General features: G+C 53.3%; 5 protein-coding genes and 1 non-coding gene across 6 annotated transcripts; 2 read left to right on the top strand and 4 right to left on the bottom strand.

Moving 5' to 3' along the window:
• Positions 1-102: 102 nt before the first annotated feature.
• Positions 103-3,752, bottom strand: RAT1 (5'-3' exoribonuclease 2; the record flags this gene model as incomplete). Its single annotated transcript, XM_062949031.1, has 5 exons — positions 3,213-3,752; positions 2,519-3,161; positions 2,387-2,451; positions 867-2,325; positions 103-808 (listed from the first exon to the last, which is right to left on the bottom strand). The coding sequence occupies exons 1-5, from the start codon at positions 3,520-3,522 to the stop codon at positions 103-105; spliced, it is 3,183 nt and encodes a 1,060-aa protein (XP_062797251.1). The 5' UTR covers positions 3,523-3,752.
• Positions 3,753-3,960: 208 nt separating this feature from the next.
• On the top strand, positions 3,961-7,667 carry USO1 (Vesicle-mediated ER to Golgi transport protein). The gene is made up of 2 exons (XM_062949030.1): positions 3,961-7,371; positions 7,432-7,667. The coding sequence occupies exons 1-2, from the start codon at positions 4,309-4,311 to the stop codon at positions 7,573-7,575; spliced, it is 3,207 nt and encodes a 1,068-aa protein (XP_062797250.1). The 5' UTR covers positions 3,961-4,308; the 3' UTR covers positions 7,576-7,667.
• A 335-nt stretch (positions 7,668-8,002) lies between these two features.
• On the bottom strand, positions 8,003-8,096 carry QC764_0090260. The gene has a single exon. It is a non-coding gene; the product is annotated as a tRNA-Ile (tRNA).
• Positions 8,097-8,463: 367 nt separating this feature from the next.
• Positions 8,464-9,744, top strand: TRM12 (S-adenosylmethionine-dependent methyltransferase; the record flags this gene model as incomplete). The annotated part of the gene is made up of 1 exon (XM_062949029.1): positions 8,464-9,744. One exon carries the CDS (start codon positions 8,464-8,466, stop codon positions 9,742-9,744), a length of 1,281 nt encoding a protein of 426 aa, XP_062797249.1.
• A 223-nt stretch (positions 9,745-9,967) lies between these two features.
• QC764_605235 (uncharacterized protein) lies at positions 9,968-11,000 on the bottom strand. The gene is made up of 2 exons (XM_062949028.1): positions 10,605-11,000; positions 9,968-10,529 (listed from the first exon to the last, which is right to left on the bottom strand). The coding sequence occupies exons 1-2, from the start codon at positions 10,741-10,743 to the stop codon at positions 10,009-10,011; spliced, it is 660 nt and encodes a 219-aa protein (XP_062797248.1). The 5' UTR covers positions 10,744-11,000; the 3' UTR covers positions 9,968-10,008.
• A 3,912-nt stretch (positions 11,001-14,912) lies between these two features.
• QC764_605230 (uncharacterized protein) lies at positions 14,913-16,604 on the bottom strand (the record flags this gene model as incomplete). Its single annotated transcript, XM_062949027.1, has 4 exons — positions 14,913-15,981; positions 16,049-16,128; positions 16,182-16,373; positions 16,530-16,604. The coding sequence occupies 4 exons, from the start codon at positions 16,602-16,604 to the stop codon at positions 14,913-14,915; spliced, it is 1,416 nt and encodes a 471-aa protein (XP_062797247.1).
• Between the last annotated feature and the right edge of the window lie 1,390 nt (positions 16,605-17,994).

Here is a 17,994-nt window from a genome sequence, read left to right as displayed (position 1 = left end):
ACCACGATACAAATCATAGCCCTACCCACACACAAGTTATACAACACCAACTGCCAACTGCCAACTCCCACTCATCTGCTCATAACACAACACCTTCCCCCTTTACCTTCGATAATCCCTATTATCCCTATAACCACCACCGCCACCACCCCGTCCCCCATCCCGTCTCCTGTCTTGTCCTCCCTGAGGAGGCCGATACATATCATGCTGTCCCTGAGGCCGATACTGATCATGCTGCCGACCCTGCTGATAACCCCCTTGACCCTGTCCCCCATACCCACCACCGCCACCATAAGCCCCCGGCGGCGGCACCGGCGGCATGGCATACCTGTTCGGCGGCGGCGGTTGGTGATACCCCTGCTGATAAGGCGGCACATACCCCGGCGGCGCCGGCGGCGGACCACCCTGCCCAAACCCGGGAAACCCAGGAGGGACCGGCGGCTGCCAGCCCGGAGGAACAGGAGGGAACTGTTGTTGCCCACCACCATATCCACCCCCATTACCATACCCATTCCCATACCCCTGAGACTGGTTGTTGTTATTGCTGTTGCCGCGGTAGTGATTGTTATACCCACCACCACCGCCGCCGCCACGGTTGTTACCTCCAGGACCATAGTTGATACGCCCGCCTCTGCCGCCACCACTATTTCCATGAAAGGGCACACCACCATAGCCCCGTCCAGAGTTGCGGCCCTTGCCCTTGAGAATCTCAATGTCGCTCCTGTCGAGAACGGGAGGAGGTAGCTTCACGCCGCGGAGGAGTATCGATTTGTGGATGTGAGAGCTGGAGGGGAGTTCATAGTGAACACTAAAAAAACACTGTCAGCCATGGCCACACACATATATCAATCGATACAACAACATACCTCAACGTCCGATCAAAGTCCACATCCGGAAACGTATGCCTTTCCAAAGGATACCTCAGCTCCCCATGAGGCACATACCCCTCAATCTTCTCAATCTTCCCCGACAACCCCTCGCTTAACGCACTATCAATCTCCACCTTATCCCCCACCGGCTTCTTGCTGTAAAACTTCTGCGTAATATCATCGTAAACCGGGTGCGCGTCCGAAATAATCAACACCTCCTTCCCGGGCTCATTCCTCGCCCTATCCTCCTCACTCAGCAGCTTCTGCTTCGGCTCCATCGCCTTCAGCAACCGCGGCATCTCAATAAACGGCAACAACGCAATCCCCTGCCACGACATCTTCTTCCCGTTCAAATCGATGTCAAACTCCTCCGGGTAAAAGTCGATAATCTCGCTATCCTCATTGGTCATGAGATCATGAAAGACCTCAGGGATGGCATGTCTCGACGCGGCAGGAAGCACACTCATCAGCTGCTCAAACGGACGGGATATCCTCCCCTTGTCAAAGTTGATCGTCATCTTGCCCAGGTCGACAAAATCCGCCGCAAAGGGCGCGTAATGGTAAGGGTAGAACCATTCCCAAGACGGGCAGCCCTGGAAGTAGTACATCAGCACCCAGGCGAGACCCTCCACATAGGCGCGCGCAACCTTGTGCCTGAACTCAATGTCCTTGGGGTCGACCTTGAACTTTTGCTCATAGTACCGGTCGGCGTAGCCCTCTTCCCAGAGCCTGACCGTGTCGACGGCTTCCTCTTCGCCCGAGGCTGGAGTCTCAGCACCCGAGCTCGCAGCGGGACTGTTGGCATCAACTTCGGTGATGAGCTCGGCCTTGCGCTTGCCGAGAGCAGACGGGGGCGACTTTGGTTGAGCCTCTTCCGCAGCGGGCTCCTTGGCTTCCTCGGCGGCGGGGGCTGGGACCTCTTCCTTGGGCTTGTTCATAAGGCTCTGTATCTGGCTCTTGAGGACACTGGCAGCGCTCTTGTTGGCCACATTGGCCTGATCAACCGCCTGGCGGTTCACCACCATATCATGCGTGATACTATGCGCAGCCGGCTTCTGAATGTTAGACACAGATATCAAGTTCATGCTCGCTGCAGCAAAGGTCTCCGGCGGCGGTTGCCCCCGCTTGCGGTATGATGGCGAGTCCTGCTGCCCCTGGCCATTACGTTGCTGCTGCTTTTCTTGCTGAAGCTTCCGCCTCTTGAAACCAGCCTCTCTCCGGTCTTCGGTCTCTTTTCTTCTCCGGAAAATGGCATCTTCTTGCTTGGCAAGGCCAGCCATGATAAGCTGGGCCCGCTCAAGGTCGACATGACCATCCTTGGTCAAGTAACCGCCCATAGAAGGTAGGTTGTCCTTCCAAATGGCGACGAGCGTATCGATACCATTCTCTCGGATTTCTAAAGCAGGCAGGTGAGGGAGGAAATCGTTTCCGACGAAGAAGCACATGAACACCCAGTCTGGTCATTTGGTCAGCAAAGGGTGGGACTTAGATAGTATGTTTTCCGGGGTACCACTCACCGTCAATAGCGCGCTCGAGGTCAAAAGCAAACGGAAGGCCGGGAACGTTTAGTTCCACCGCGAGGCTGTTGGACGTGTGTCAGTATATCGGTTCAGACTTGGTTGAAGACATATCACGGCCTGTTGACGTACTATTCGCGGAAGATGTTGACGTGGAGCCAAATAAAAGGCTTCAGAGGGGCAGCCCTGTCCTTTTCGCCAAATTCGCCCTCCTTTTCCTTGGCCTCTCCCCGGCAGTTCGCGGCATCATGTCCCTTTTGGCCGCAGAGCTTGCATAATCTAGGTCTGGCGTCCTGGGCAAAAACATCTTCACGGAGAACGCGGAAATGAGGCTCATGAGTGGCAAGACCCAACATGATCAAATCAGCATCAAGGCCATAGATGACATGGCGAGTATTGGGGTCGTGGCCTGGCGAGTTGCGCTGCGATCGAACATACTCCATGATCTTATGCTCACCCTCGCCAGGAATGGTGGCATCCGAGATGATGACCTTGATTTTGGCCCACGCAGGATCTGTGTTAAGCTTATACGAGCACCAGTAACGCAAAGAAGCTGCGAGGATGTCCATGAAAGGTGTGCCAGGAGTAATTGAATTGGAATCGAATGCCTTTTGAACAACCTCCTCGACGGGCTGGACCTGCACGGTGCTCTTCTTGTCTTTCTGAAGCATCTTGAGCAGCTTCTCCTTGTCCTCCTCTTTCTCTTTGGCATCTCGGGCGGCGCGGAAACGACGGGATCGCTGCTGGTTCATCTTGGCTCTGGGGGCGACACCATCTGATCGAGTTAGCTTTTACCTCTGATAATCAAGGGAAGGGTTCGACATACCGACAGCGATCATCAAAAGCTTGCGCGGCCGCACCATGTTCACAACACGGTCCGTGTACTTGAAGATTTCAACCATCATCTCCTCCTCATCCTTGGGCGCGGGCCTGTCCTCGGGGTGAGAGCAGGGATGAACGATACCGTTCATGTCGAGGTACAAGTTGTCAAACTCCTCGCCGTTCGGGTTCGGCTTGGTGGTGTCAACCGGGATGACGGCACCATCTTCCATGGTAATCGGAGTGTCCTCGATCACCGGGGAGATGATCTTGGGATATTTGGTGGAAAGCCACCTGAAGGCGGCGGGAATACCCATCTTGACGCGGTGTTCGAGTACAAATTTCAGCCCGGACAGGCTAGGCAGTTTGTTTGTTGCGATTCAGGGACAAGCGCACCTAATTGCATCAGCGTCGCGTGTCAATTGCCTTGTCGGGAGTTGATTGGCGACTTCCAGCTGTGTGTGGAATAGTCGTGGTTGATGGGTCAAATCCCCGTCGTTGTTGTAGGATTTGGGTGGTGAAGAGTAGAGAAAGAAAGCCGTGTACCTTTTTGGCCTTGTCGCTGTGGTTGCAGAAAATTGAGGATGGCCAATTACAGTGTGCGTTTAGCTGATTGAGGTTGTTTACACTGTGAGCCGCAGCCAGATAACTAGAAAGCTACAGTGAGGCGCGCACTGTACCTGCATTGGCCCAGACCTTTTGCGTTGCAGGTCCACTTTATTTTGAGCTTGGCGGTGGACATCCCACGCCGCAGCTGTCATCAAGCCAGTTGCCGCTGCAGCACAGAAGGGTCCCCTAGCCCAAGCTCCCCGCCGGCTATTAGGTACACCTGTCCCTTCACCAGGCCTTGAGCCTTGAACTTGAGCACTATCCCATGACGAAGCTCTATACCGCTTGACGACTATATTTCCACTTTCAGTTTGTTTTGAAGACCAGCTGCCAGCCTGTCTCGTCCAGTGCCGCCCCTCGATTCCAGCCCTCTAGCAGACCGAGACACGTCTTCCGAAGCAGACAGCCAAGTTCGAATTCGAGATACGAGCCTCCATGGCAGCTAACAGGCCACAACCTTTCCTCCGCCGACACCCATAGAAAACACCATAACCATGCTGTCGACGTTGACCACCGCCCCGGCCAAGCAGTCGGTGAGCGAGACCATCCCCATCCTCAGCGGCCGCCTCAGCACAGCAACACTCCTCGAGGACCGCCGTGCCGCCATCCTTGGTCTGCGTAGCTTCGCCAAACAGTACCCCGCCTCGGTAGCATCCGGTGCTCTACGAAGTCTGATAGGAAGTCTGGATCGGGATGGGGAGGATGTCGACACAGTCAAGGTGGTGCTCGAGACGTTGCTGTATCTCTTCGAGCCGGACCCGGACAGCCCCGAGGCCTCACCAGAGATTGCCATGTGGGTGGCAGATGAGTTTACCATGCGCCATGAGAACATTGGGTTACTGCTGGGATTTTTGGACAGGGAGAGACTCGACTTTTACTCGAGGTTGTATTCGTTACAACTACTTGCAGCCGTCCTGTCAGCACGCCCAGAGAGGACCGAGGAGTGCATAGTGAATGCCGAGGATGGCATTGCCCGGATTGTAGCCGCCTTAGACGAGCAAAGGGAGCCTATCCGGGACGCTGCGGTTGGCCTGCTCACGGATCTCACACCAATATCCACGGTTATTCAAGGCCTCGTGGCTTTTGAAAACGTCTTTGGGAGGGTATTTGGCATCGTCAGGACAGAAGGCGGTCTTGCTGGTGGGGCAGAAGTGGTGGTCAACTGTCTGATCTTGATGGCCAACTTGCTCCGGCTTAACCCAACAAATCAGGCCATGTTCAGGGATATGGGTTACCTGGCAGAAGTCAGCCGTCTATTGAAAGACGCATATGGAGGGCCACAGGAGTTGGAGGAGCTCCCGCCGAGGATTGAGGAGCTGCGAAACAGGAGTGTTTTTGCCCTTCTTGCTGTTATCCGGTTGTTCCTTGTCCCTGGGGCCTCGGTGACGCCCCAAAACCAGGAGGCCTTTCTGGGTGACCTTTTGCAGCCAGAGCGAGGTCGCAGTGGGCGCACCAGCCGTGCCAGGGGAGATCCAATTCTTGTGGAAACCCTCCAAATTGCCTTCTCGCCGGTTGCCGAGATATCGATCAAGTCTGAAGCTCTACTAGCATGTGCCGACATGATCAGAGGACACGCACCAGCACAGGAAGTATTTGCCGGCATTCAGGTACCATCACCATTAGCTGATCTAGCAGCAGCCAACGGGCAAGGACCTCAGGCAAACGGCGGGATTCCAAGAGTCTATGTTATCGACGGTCTTCTTGATCTTGTTCTTGCTGTAAACTCACTACAGGCCTTTGATCTACGGTTGGCCGGCTGTGTCTGCCTCAAAGCCTACTTCTACGAGCATGCTCCAGTTCGCATGCATTTCCTTGATCATGCGATCCGGGCACACCAGGCTAACGCAGACCAACTCACCAATGTCCTGACCATATTGCTTCAGCCAAAAACCGAGTCTCTTACTGGAGACCCCTACAAATACTGGTTCGCTGCGGTGTTGATGCTACACCTCCTCCGCAACAACCCGGAGGCCAAGTCACTGGCCAGGGGCGTGACGGAAGGTGACGAAGCCAATGGAGAAGAGGTTGTGACGAGCATCCAGACTATTGCGGCGCATCTGCTCAGCTGTGTTGCCAAGTCTGAAGACCCTCGGGTCATTGTTGGCTATCTCATGCTGCTCTTGTGCTGGTTATTCGAGGATCATCCGGGCGTCAACGACTTCCTGGACGAGTTCACCAACCTCCAGGGGCTCATTCAAGCAGCCATCGAAAACCCACACGGCGATGTCACTGTGCAAGGTCTCAGCGCGATGCTTGCCGGTGTCATCTACGAGTTTTCCACCAAGGACTCACCAGTACCACGAGCCACAGTGCGGGAGATGATCATGACACGCATGGGCCGTGATCGATATGTCGACAAACTGTCCAAACTTCGCTCCCACCCCCTGATGCGCGACTACGAAGTCTTGCCGCAAAAACTAGAGCCTGGCTTGGACCAGAAGCTACCGGATGTTTTCTTTGACGACGCTTTTGTCGAGTTCTTCAAGGATAACTACAGCCGGATCCTCCGCGCTATCGACCGTGAGCCAGACGCAGAGATTTCGGTTATCATCAACGGGGTTGAAGAAGGGGTTTCGAGAAAACTTGTCGATGAGCTCCGAGAGGAGATCGCCCAAAAAGAAACAGAGCTCGGAGATCTTCTTGCTGACAGGGAGGCGTTATCGAAGCAACTATCCCAGGAACAGGCCGCCCACGCCCAAACCAAAACACTTCAGTCAACCGACCTCGCCCGCACGAATGAGACGCTGACTGCCTTGCGGGCTCAGTTGGCAACGAAAGATCGTGCTATTCAGGCGGCGGAGGCCCAAACAGCAAATGTCATGAAACAACTCACAGCTGAACAATCCGAGCACCAGCGCGCCAGAGCAGATCTCGCTCGGGCAATTGAAACAGCCAACACCCTCCGCACGCAGTTGGCAGTTAAAGACAAGACCATCGCCACAGCCGAGACGCAACTTACTACCCTACGACAGCAACTCGCGGCCGCACAGGGGAGCGCCCAGCAAGCCTCGGTGGAGATTTCGCGGCTCAAGGCGGCGAATGATGCTCTTCAGCGTACTCATGGGGATGAGATACGCAGGGTATTGGCTGAGCATGAAGCTACGGAAGAGAACCTACAGCGTCAGCTCGCTGCTGCTAGCAAAACTTCGCAGGAGGAGACTGAGCGGATCAGGCGGGAGTTGGAGGCGGGGAGGAAATCGGCTGAGCAGGAGGTGGAGAGGGTTAAGAGGAGGTTGGAGGGGGAGCAGGCTGATTTGAAGGCTACGATCAGTAGGCTTGAGGTTGATTTGATGAAGGCGCAGGCGGAGGGGGGGAAGAAAGTTGGGGAGCTGGAGGGGAGGTTGAAGAAGGAGGGGGAGATGAGGGAAAAGGCGGAAAGGAGGGTTAGGGAGGTGGAGGAGGGGGGGAAGAAGGAGAGGGCGGAAAAAGACAAGGAGTTGAAGAAGGCTAGGGGGTTGGTGGAGGAGAAGGAAAAAGAGAGGAAGGCGGCGCAGGGGGAGCTGGATGATTTGTTGATGGTTTTTGGGGATTTGGAGGAGAAGGTTAATAAGTACAAGGTGAGTTTGTTTGGCTGGTTGTGGAATATGAGGGGGGGGGTTACTAATTTGCTTTTGTAGGAACGGCTCAAGGCTCTGGGTGAGACGATATCGGATGATGAGGACGATGATGATGAAGAGGAGGATGAGGAGGATGACGATGACGATGATGAGGATGAAGACGAGGAGGAGGAGAAGGAGGAGGAGAAGGGCAAGAAGAAGTGAGAACTTCGACCCCCAGTCAAAGCATGGTAGGGCTGTAGATATGTCACAACAATCAAAAGACTTCAAAATACACTACATGATTTTAAAACAGCGGCGACGAACCCAGTTTCACGGCGGTAGGCGATCACTCTGAGGCTCTTACCTACTCACAGCATCAAGTTGCGTCGGATCTCACGGTCTTACCGAGAGAGACGCGGTCCTGTGCACTCATGATGGATGCTTTCTAGGACTGGACGCTTGCTCATAGTAATCATCATGGAATCACTAAAGCATCCCTAAAAAGGGGCCTCTACCTAGCTTGAGCAGCTTTGCCGAGCTGGAAGTTGGTTTGCACAAGCATAAGGGTCAGCAAAACAAACAAAAAAGTACAAGCGGATTGCAAAAACGGAAAGGACAACATGTTCATTCGAAGCCAAAAATTGAGTGTTGCCCAATAACAGGATTGAACTGTTGACCTTCGCATTACTGCGATACTGTTTCCAGTATTAGTACGACGCTCTAACCAGCTGAGCTAATCGGGCTTATGGGATTGATGTTGGAGTTGCTGGGAAATGATTCTCAAACTTGGCTTTGCTGCCAGCAACCGAGATGGCTCAATGATAACAGGCTCATCAGCGTGCAAAGTCCTTGTCTTTTCTTTCTAAATCTAATTCTCAGGTAATTGTACGTAAAAATCTGAGCGGATCAAGCCTTGCAGCGTCAATGTTAAGGCAGTGAGTCAAGCCAACTGTTTTTTCCTTACAAAACTTGGCATCACCTAACAGTGGATCCGAGCGCACAAAAGCAGGTCTTATAAGAACTTGTGTTTGCGACTTACAAGCTCACAATTCATACTTTCTGTCACCTTTCAACCTTTGATCAGATAATTGAGGCCTAGGATAGCTCAAGATGACAGACACAGTGATAACTCAACATCTCAAGGCGCAAGCCGTGGACCGGCCACCCAAAAAGAAGGAGAGTCCCATCTCACTGGCCATCACGCCCTGGCTCAACTCACTACCATCAACTCTCCTGGATTTGCTCAAGCAAAACACAGGGGCCTCAACACTCGAAGAAGTTCAGCAGAATCTTGTAGGCTCGGCTCCAAAACGTTGGGTAGTTTACGAACCCATGGTCCTCCTCCCAAGCGGCAGCTTCACCTCCGAACCCTGGCCCTCCCTCCTCACCTCTCTCTCAACCTCCCAAAAAGAAGACCTATGGACATCCATCCTCGATCAACTCTCTCCACCAAAAGCACCCCTCACCCACCTCGCCATAAACGAAGGCATCCCCCTTCTCCAATCCGATCAACAAGAAGAAAACATCCTCCGCTCCCCCACCGGCCTCCACCCCCTCCATGGCTCCTTCGGCTCCCCCACCTCCCCCTCCTTCCCCTCCAGCCTCTGGGTCTCAACGAAACAAAACTCCCTCACCCAAACCTGGGCCCCCTTACACACAATGTTCTCCCGCGGCAACATCAAGGAAAAAGCCCGCCTTCTATCCTTCCACTCCACCATCCCCCTCGGCTCCCCCCCCCTCCGCCCCCACCGCTACATCCCCCCCGCTACCCTCAACAACGGCTACGCCATCGACCTCTACGCCGGAATCGGCTACTTTGTCTTCTCCTACGCCCGCCTCGGATTGAAGGTCCTCTGCTGGGAGCTCAACCCCTGGAGCGTTGAAGGTCTCCGAAGAGGTGCCCTGGCCAACAAATTCACCGTCAGGGTCATCACAACCCCAGAAGACCTGGGCAGACCGACAAAGCAGCTGACAGCGGGGGCTGAGGAACAAATCATCGTCTTTCAGGAAGACAACCGGCATGCGGCCCGTCGTATAGCTGAGCTTGGCGAGGAGGAGAAGCCCAAAGTGAGGCATGTCAACTGCGGTTTCTTGCCCACTAGTGAGCCGGTATGGAAGGACTCGTTCGACATCCTAGTGCAAGGGTTTGCTGCACCGTCGCCGTCGTCAAAACAGGAAGGAGGCTGGCTTCATCTCCATGAGAATGTCGGGGTCAAGGATATCGAGACGCGAAAAGCCCAGATCCAGGGGTTGTTTGACGGCTGGTGTTCTGAAAGCCAAGACGCCACCCTCAAAGCCAATGTTGAACACGTCGAGATGGTCAAGACTTACGCCCCGGATGTCTGGCACGTCGTTTTTGACGTGTACGTCTCTTCGTCTATTACAAACTAGTCTACAGGATCAAGCAAGTTTCCTCCCCCCACCCAGCCCTAGATTTATGTACACATCTAATCATTGCTATTCCGGGGGAAATTCAAGAAGAAGCAAAAAAAGGAAAAGAAACCATGAAAGCCGTGCCATATCCATACTCGTGTCTGAAGCCTGACCGGACATTGAACCATCCAATCATCCTCACAAACCCCCAGAATCCCACCATCCCTCCCCCTCGCCCCACCGTAGATTCACCACCCTAGGTTTCACAGGGTCAAAAACCGCCTAGAGATCCACCCTCCTAAACTTGCCCGGAATATTCTCCTCCACCACCCACCCCTTCCCCTCGCCCCCCTGCTCCCTCGCCTTCTTCTCCCGTTCCTCCCTCTCCTCCTCCTCCCGCTCCATCTCCTCATGCTTCTTAAAGTGCTCAATATCTTCCGGATGCGTCAGATCCTCCAACTTTGTATTCTCATCATGGTACTTCTCCCAGTGATGAATCTCATACTCGTACTCATCATCCCCATGATGGCCCGGCCCCGTGCCCAAATCAGGCAGCTCCTTCCCTTCCACCAGCAAGTAATGCAAAAACTCGTCTTTGGAGATGAGGTCGTCGCGGTTGGTGTCGATCAGGTCGAGGATTTGGCGGGCGAAGGCGTCGCGCTGGGCGGGGGTGTAGTGGGCGTTGGAGGGGTCGAGGAGGCCGTAGAGCTTGAGGATTTCGGGGGCGTCGAGATGGCCGGAGGAGTCGAAGTCGTGGAGGGTGAAGAAGGAGGGGGGGTCGAAGGAGGTTATGTGGTGCTCCTCTGGGCGGGGGGAAATGTTGGTTAGCATCTGAGAGATAAAAGGGGTTATTTGGTGATCTGAAAAGGGGGACGTACCAGCCATGTGTCTCGTCATCCAATTCGCGTGTGGGTCTACGGCTGGCTTTTGGGAGCCGCCTTCGCCGCCGCCGCCGTGGTTGCCGTGGGCGAGGGCTAGGGGTGGGAGGGCTGATAGGAGGAGGGTTCGGATGTGCATTTTGCTTTGATTGGGAATGATTGAATGGGTAGGGTAAGATGGAATTGTTTTGATAGCTGGAATGTTTACTTTCACCGTTCTGCGATGCGATGTCGTCGTTCGGACCCATGTTGTAAATCCCGGGCGCCAAGGCCCGCTTCATCGACGTAAATGTGGTGCTCAGACCAGTAAGAGGCCCGCCCTTTCGAATCCATAACATGGAACCAGGATCTTGCGAGCCGTTGCGGTTCCCCCCCCTTCCCCAGGTCCATCTCGACACCTATTTATTTATTTTTTGCTCGCAAAAAAGAAGATGGGAAGGTCCCGGGATGTTGGGGGGGGGGATCATCCCCATCGATGGCCTTCCCCATTTGGATGGGCTGGCATGCGCCGGGCGAGGCGGCATCGGCGACCAAAAGGCTTTTTTTCCCTCTCACAGGCCTCTGGCGGGGCGCAACAATTCTCGTTATTTTTTTACTGCGTATCTTATGTTGCGAGAACCCCGCCAATCACAAGCACAAAAGTGAAGATCGGCCGTCTTTTTCACTTTTGGTGAGAGAGAATGTCCCCCCCCTCCTGAGGCTGTTGGAGAAAATGGGGGTACAACACATGTGGCTTCAGATGAAAAGGGCAAACCAGAAAAAGACGCACGTTCCCCCGAGCTGTCAACTTGTCAAACCTGTCAAACCATCCCAACGTTACATACTCGTCTCTCTCTCTCTCTCTCTCTTATACCTGTTCTGCCTGCCACGGAGGCAACTGTCGATGACGATGGCAATTCATTCTTCAGCTCATCCCAAGAAAACCCTCAGGTTCGTCTCACTCTTTTTACTTTCTTTTTCTCTCACGTAAACACTTCAGCTATCCCTCCCCTCTCCTCCCACCCGCCTCGAAGCGAAGCAAGCTGCATGTACGCACCAACAGTTCCCTCGTCTGCAACCACCACACAGCCCAGAATTACCCTAGATTGGCCAACGACACAGGCAAAAAAAGGGCTGAAGACACTCCCCAAAAAGCCGCGCGCCAGAATTGTTCCAGAAAGCCGCTTTGATCACCAATATCTGATCTACCGTCGCATCGGCGCCTGCGGCCCATTGAGCCGGAATCAAACGCACCCAAGACCATCATGCCGGACTTCTCTATTGGCTATTGCAGACCAAGCAAGATGCATCAAGCCAGCACTCGATTGGAACGACGGCGCGGCGGGCTTCGGGAAAGGGGGAAGACAAACAACAACGAAAAAGGACGGAAGCGCCGAGGCTGCACTGCTCTTCCCACCTTGCGACCTTACGCCAACGGCACAGTCGACTTGAGCTAGGGAGATAGTCTTGTCAGAAAGCCTGCTGCCTTGCGTCAAGACTTTGTTTCTCACTTTTCATTCTCTGTCACTTTCAGATATCACTCCTGGATGTTGGATTCGCATCAGCTCAACACCACAACCAACAGCCCCCAAAAGAGAATCTCGGTCTTATTCTCATCGGCTAATACCCGAAGCCCACATGACATGTCTGCAGCTTACAGACCGGACTGACGGACTCATGCACGTCAAAGCCATCCCACCCCAAAAGACCGTCGGCACGCAACCAGAACCCACCTCTTCGGCTCCGATCCAACTCCGGCAAGCAAACTTACGTGTAAGTGGCGCCAAGGGATGAGGGTTCCCTCTTCCCAGCAACTGGGGCTGCTGTTGGCATGCAAGTTGTTACTATTTGGGTTTAACAAGAAAGGGAAAATGGCTCTTGAACAAACTGGCCTTTTTCGCTTTCTTGCATGCCGCTTTGTAGCCCAACTCTCTTCTCCGAAAAGAGGGCTGGCCTCCTCCCTCCTCCTGACCAACAGCACCCCCCCCCCTTTACCTCTCGTGTAGGGTGAGGGGGTGGTACACAGCAGCAAAGCCACGTCGGATTTGTGCTGCGCTGCTCGGTGTTACTGTTTTGTATTTTTTTTTTTTGGCTCGAGGCTGCCCTCCACCCCCCCACCCACTCTTTTTTTGTTCGGCATTGGTATGCGGTTAATAGCCTGCCTACTCCTCTCTCACCTTGGTTGTTATATATCACTTCTGCGGAGTCCTTCCCTTACTCAGAGCCTCGGTTTCTCGTTTCGATATGTACGACTTGATCGTCCGATGACAACTTCGCCTCGCCTCGACGAGATATCTCGGTTGATGAAGATGGCCAGTATCAGCGACGACGACGGATAGATCAGCCACCGACGACGGGATATGCGAGTGGTCTGGATGAGACCTGGCCAGCCTTAGTAGGGGAGACATGTGCTGTCATCACACACTTGCACGTAGAATAACTGGCGACTCTCGGCAAACCTGACCACGAGCCCGTCGAACAAACCAAGTCCCGAGATACGAAGTCCGGCCGCTGGTACGATTGTCTGGAGGAGACACTGCGGTTATGGGAGGGAGTTGAAGGGTTAAGGGGCGTCAAACTTGGAGGGGAATCGATTCGTGCGGCTGGTGTCCAACACTCGGCCTTGTCTGCGCAGGACTGAAGGGGGCGCGGCTTGCGGACGGGGTCTTCTCCACCTTCGCGGGGGGCAGTTGGAGGGCTTACTTTTGCTTTGTTTGGCATTGGCCAACAATAAGATGGGAATATCCACTGTGGAAAAGACGAGGAAGGAACGGGTGGTCATGATTGTGCATTGTTGGAGGAAGGCGCGACCTGTCATCTAATCTGCCAAGAGGAGGAAGGAAGCGAACAGAGAAATCAATGTCTGCTTTGCTGAAGCTGGGGATGGAGCCACCGGCACCGTCAACGCCAACCAACCCACACCAAATCCCGTCTGTTGTTAGACCCCTGAGGAGCGAGAGGAACGGGATGACAATCTTGACATCCGAGGAGAGGAGCATATCAGGTCAGCAGTGGAGGAGACATCAAGATTACCGCTCGTGACAACACCTCGCGGCTCGACATACTCCACGAATCCCCTCGACGGCAACAGTCGCCTCGCCACCCATCACCCCCCCCCCCTTTTTCAACGACAGTGATGGACTTTCGACAAGATCTCACCAAACACAACAACAACAACAACAACAACAACAACAAAATAACAACAACAACAACAACAACAACAACAACAACAACAACAACAACAACAACCGAGGACAGCGAGATGAATACGAGAACTTCATTGACAGGTATGTATATATGAAGCACTAAAAGTACAAAGCTATAGACAAGAACTTGATCAACCTCTTCACCACTCACTCACACTCTCTCCTTTTTTTAAAAAATAATCCTCCCAACTTCATCACCACCACCACCACCCTATCGTTACAACCCCCAGAAAGTTCGAGTCAACCTCATCCCATCATTTTTTGTCAGTTCTTTATTACCATCCCCTCCCCCCCTACCCTACCCTACCCCCAACCTCAGAATTAAGCATAGTATTCGAAGAAGAAAAAATCATCAAAACCATCCTCCCATATTATAAAACAAAGAAAAAAAGAGAGAAAAGAAAAAATCATTGTTGCCTTGTCCCCTTCCCTCCCTTTCCCTTCCTTCCGTTCCTTACCCACTTACCCACGGCCAAGGTATCACACACACATGTCCATTCCACAATTCCATATCCCTCCTCCCTACCCACCCCTAATCACACTCACATACATCAAAAACCAATACGCAAAAACAAAAGCATTCAAACAACAGAAACCAAAGTTCATTTCCGAAAAGGAAAAAAAGCTGACAACAAACATAGCAAAAACAATATATATGAAGAAAATAAAAATCGGCCGTTCAGCATATATCAGAAAACATTCGTAAAGGATGGATTGAAGATGATGATGATGATGATGATGATGGTAAAATAAGCCATAAGCCAGCCGACCCCCGACCCCCGACCCCCGACCCCAAATGTTCCTTTGTGTGTGTGGTGTTCCGGGTTAAAATGCGACGACAACGACGACGACAAACAACATCAAACCAACAGCCTCTCGTTTGCTCGGCAAATACCTCCACAAGAAAAGAAAAAAATCCAAAACCGCATCACGCGCACAAATACAACTAATGTTACACAAGCCCCAGTCCCCATCTGAGAGACTGCAAGGCAAGAAAGAAAGAAAGAAGAAGAAAAAGGGGGTATTGATGGATGAAGAGAGGGAAAAAAACACCAACCCAAAAAAAAGACAAAATCCAAAATATGCAACAACATGTAACATCACCACTTTTCCACCCAACCCCTTACATCGACTCAATCCTCGCACTGGGCAACTGCATCCCGTCATCAAACTCCAGCTTTGGCCCCGTCCCCCACGGGTCATACACACCACCGGCGGCATACCCCCCAATCGTCGCCACCTCGACCGGAGGCTGGTAAACAGCATGCGCACCGCTATACCAATTCTGCTGCGGCTCTTCCTCTCTGACCGGTTGCGGCTCATAGTACTTTTGCTCCTGAGGTTGGCTGGTTGGTTGGGCCTGGGCTTGCTGAGGAGGGGGGTACATGTTCTGTTGTTGTTGTTGTTGTTGCTGCTGCTGCTGCTGCTGTTGAGTCTCCACCACTGGGCTCGTCGCGTGAAGAGCATATGTCGCTGCTTGGGCGGGAGGGGCATGAGTGTAAAACCCTTCTTGGGTGGAGGGGGACCGGCCTGATCCGGCCGAGAAGCTGGATGGGCTTGACTGGATGGAGGCGGCAAGACCGGGGGCGGAAGGATAGGTCATCTCAACGGGGGCTTGGCGCGGGATGGTTTGGTATTGGGGGGCGTGCTGGTGGTGGTGAACCTGAGGGGCGCCAGGGTGGGGGTTGGTGTTCATTGTTGCTACGCCGGGGTTGTTGGAGTCCGCGACGAAGTAACTGTGGTGGGGGAGGGAGGACGTCCTCTGCAGCACGACGGGAACGTTTTGGTGGTGGTGATGTTGGGGAGGCTGGGGTTGTTGTTGTTGATGGTGGTGGTGAACAGCTTGGGGGTGCGGATCCTGATGCAGGCCGTGGTATTCAGCTGCCCCGCCAGACGACAAAGAATGGCGGTGTTGGTTGTTGTACTGCTGCTGGAGGCTGTACCCGTTCATTTGCTGGCCAAAGTCGGCGAAACTCGCGGCACGCTGGAGATGGTGGCCGTGGGGTCCCATCATGGGGATGTGGTGATGTTGCTGTTGGGCTGTGGCCCAAGGCATGGCGGAATGGCTCTTTGGGGTGGAGGGGGAGTCCTCACTGCCCGTGTCGGACATGGAGTCGTCGAGCTCGGAAGAGTGGATGCCTCGTTGGTGAGAGCGGCGTTGGTGCTTGACCATGGTGGTCTTTCTGCAGAAGCTGCTTCGTGTCAGTGAACCCGGGGTCTGTGGACAAGTGTCATAGCTCCAAAGGTGGGAAGTCTCACCTCTTCAAGCAGCCGTCATGGGCGCACTTGTACGGTCGCTTGCCGGTGTGGATGCGGCGATGTCTGGCAAGACTCGAGGACTGCACTGAAGTCAGTATACCGATTCTCACCATCAACCTGAGCAAAAACTCACGTCTGAGAACCTCTTCCCGCAGCCATGGTGTTGGCACTGATGTGGCTTCTCGCCAGTGTGCGTCCGGATGTGAACCGTCAGCGCGCTCCGCTGGATGAAGCTCTTTCCGCATCCTGGCTGGTTGCACTGATACGGCCGCTCGTTGGTGTGAATCCGATAATGTCTTTGGAGATCTGACTTGCGGTTGAAGCTCTGTTTTTTTGTTTCTCCTGTCAGTCAAACCATGAACCTCTCTTCTCCCGAAACCAAACCCCACGATGGTCACAGACACCACGCCCCGACAACAAACACCCTGCCACTGCGCGCACGATGATCGCCACCATACAACAAAAGAACATCAAAACGCACCTTACCACACCCATCCCAATCGCACTGGAAAGGGCGGGCCGTGGGCTCGTTATCAACAAGCTCCATGAGTTCCATCTTTCCTTCTCTCTTCCCTCTCTGTTCCTTTTTTCCTTTCCTACTTTTTCGATCGAGCCCTCTCTGTCGTGCGCAAAAAGGTCAAAGGCCTTGGAGCTGATCAGAAACACACAGAGGCGCACGTTCTTCCTGCAAACCCCTCTTCTTCTTCCTTCTTCCTTTCCTTATAAGTAGGGCAACTCTACCCCGTTTCGCCCCCCGCTCGTGGTGGTCGTGTGGAGGTGTGATAAGCTCCTCCAAGGATGTTCCCAACTTCCTTCCTCAAAATAAGCTTTTGTTTTTTCCCCCTCCCAAGTGGCGATGATGATTAGCAAGTTTGTTGCAGGTGGTTGGTTGGTGATGTGTACGTCGAACTTGGGTGTACCCTTGTATCTTCTTCGGAAGAGGCGTCCGGGCTGCCGCTGCGTGTTTGTGGTTTCCTCTCCGTCGTTCCCCCTTCTTGTTCCTCAATATTATTGCAACAAAAATATTCCCCCCCAGAACAACCTTTTTCAAAAACGAATGAAGAGCTGTGTTGGTGGGAAAAAACTGGTTATTAACTTTTCCTTGCGCAACAAAATGGGCCGTTGATGGAGCGAAGCGTCCAGCGCAAAAAGGCGGGGAGAGATATGCAGCGCGGTTGGGTTCTGATGACGACAATAGAGAGTGTGTGTGTGCGTGTGTGCGTGTGTGCGAGGTAGCGGGGACCCAGGCGGAGAGAGGGAGAGCGAGGGAGGGAGCGAAAAGTGAGCACAAGCAAAACGATTGCGAGCTGAACACTTTTACTTCTCTCTCAAGAAATTTCGTTTGGGGCCGGGGAGAAAAGGGCGTATTGATGAAGGGGAGGTTATTTTTCTTCGCTATGGCAACGGGGTGGTTGGTTTGTTTGGTTGGTGGTGAACAAAAATTATTTTGGCTTCAGGGCCGGGTCGAAAATCGGCGTGTCAGCTGGGACGGTACGAGCAACGGGAGCAAAGAAACTCAAACAACAACTGTCATCACTCCGCAACAACAAGATGACTACACAACACAAAAAACAACAACAACAACAACAACAACAACAACAACAACGAATTGGGACGGAAAAGACACAACCGTGCTGTTATGTTATGTTATGTTATGTTATGTTATGTATGTGTATGTGTGTGTGGATGTTGTGACGGAAGAGACAGACAGAAGCGGCCGGCAGCAACAACGCAAAACCCAGAGAGAAGACGAGGCGCGGAGTTAGGATGACGGATGGCGCGGGTCAAAGCCAAAGTTCCCTTTTATATATGTATGTATATATAAGAGGTGGGCAAAAGAAAATAAAAGAAACCGCACCGGTGACGAAGTGTTGGCAGGTGAAGGGGAACGGATGATGGGGAGGGAGGTGAAGGTTGGTTGGTGGTGGTGGTTGGAGGGGGGAGGG

This window comes from Podospora pseudoanserina, chromosome 6 (genome assembly GCF_035222485.1).
Source record: "Podospora pseudoanserina strain CBS 124.78 chromosome 6, whole genome shotgun sequence".
Lineage (NCBI taxonomy): Eukaryota > Fungi > Ascomycota > Sordariomycetes > Sordariales > Podosporaceae > Podospora > Podospora pseudoanserina.
The sequence above is the reverse complement of the archived record's forward strand: the minus strand, read 5'-3'. Positions and strand labels throughout refer to the sequence as shown.

Coding starts and splice junctions, on each gene's coding strand:
- USO1 (XM_062949030.1), top strand. CDS start 4,309: ATGCTGTCGACGTTGACCACCGCCCCGGCCAAGCAGTCGGTGAGCGAG. Junction 7,372..7,431: donor AGAAGGTTAATAAGTACAAG/GTGAGTTTGTTT, acceptor TTGCTTTTGTAG/GAACGGCTCAAGGCTCTGGG.
- QC764_605235 (XM_062949028.1), bottom strand. CDS start 10,743: ATGCACATCCGAACCCTCCTCCTATCAGCCCTCCCACCCCTAGCCCTC. Junction 10,530..10,604: donor GATGACGAGACACATGGCTG/GTACGTCCCCCT, acceptor CCCCCCGCCCAG/AGGAGCACCACATAACCTCC.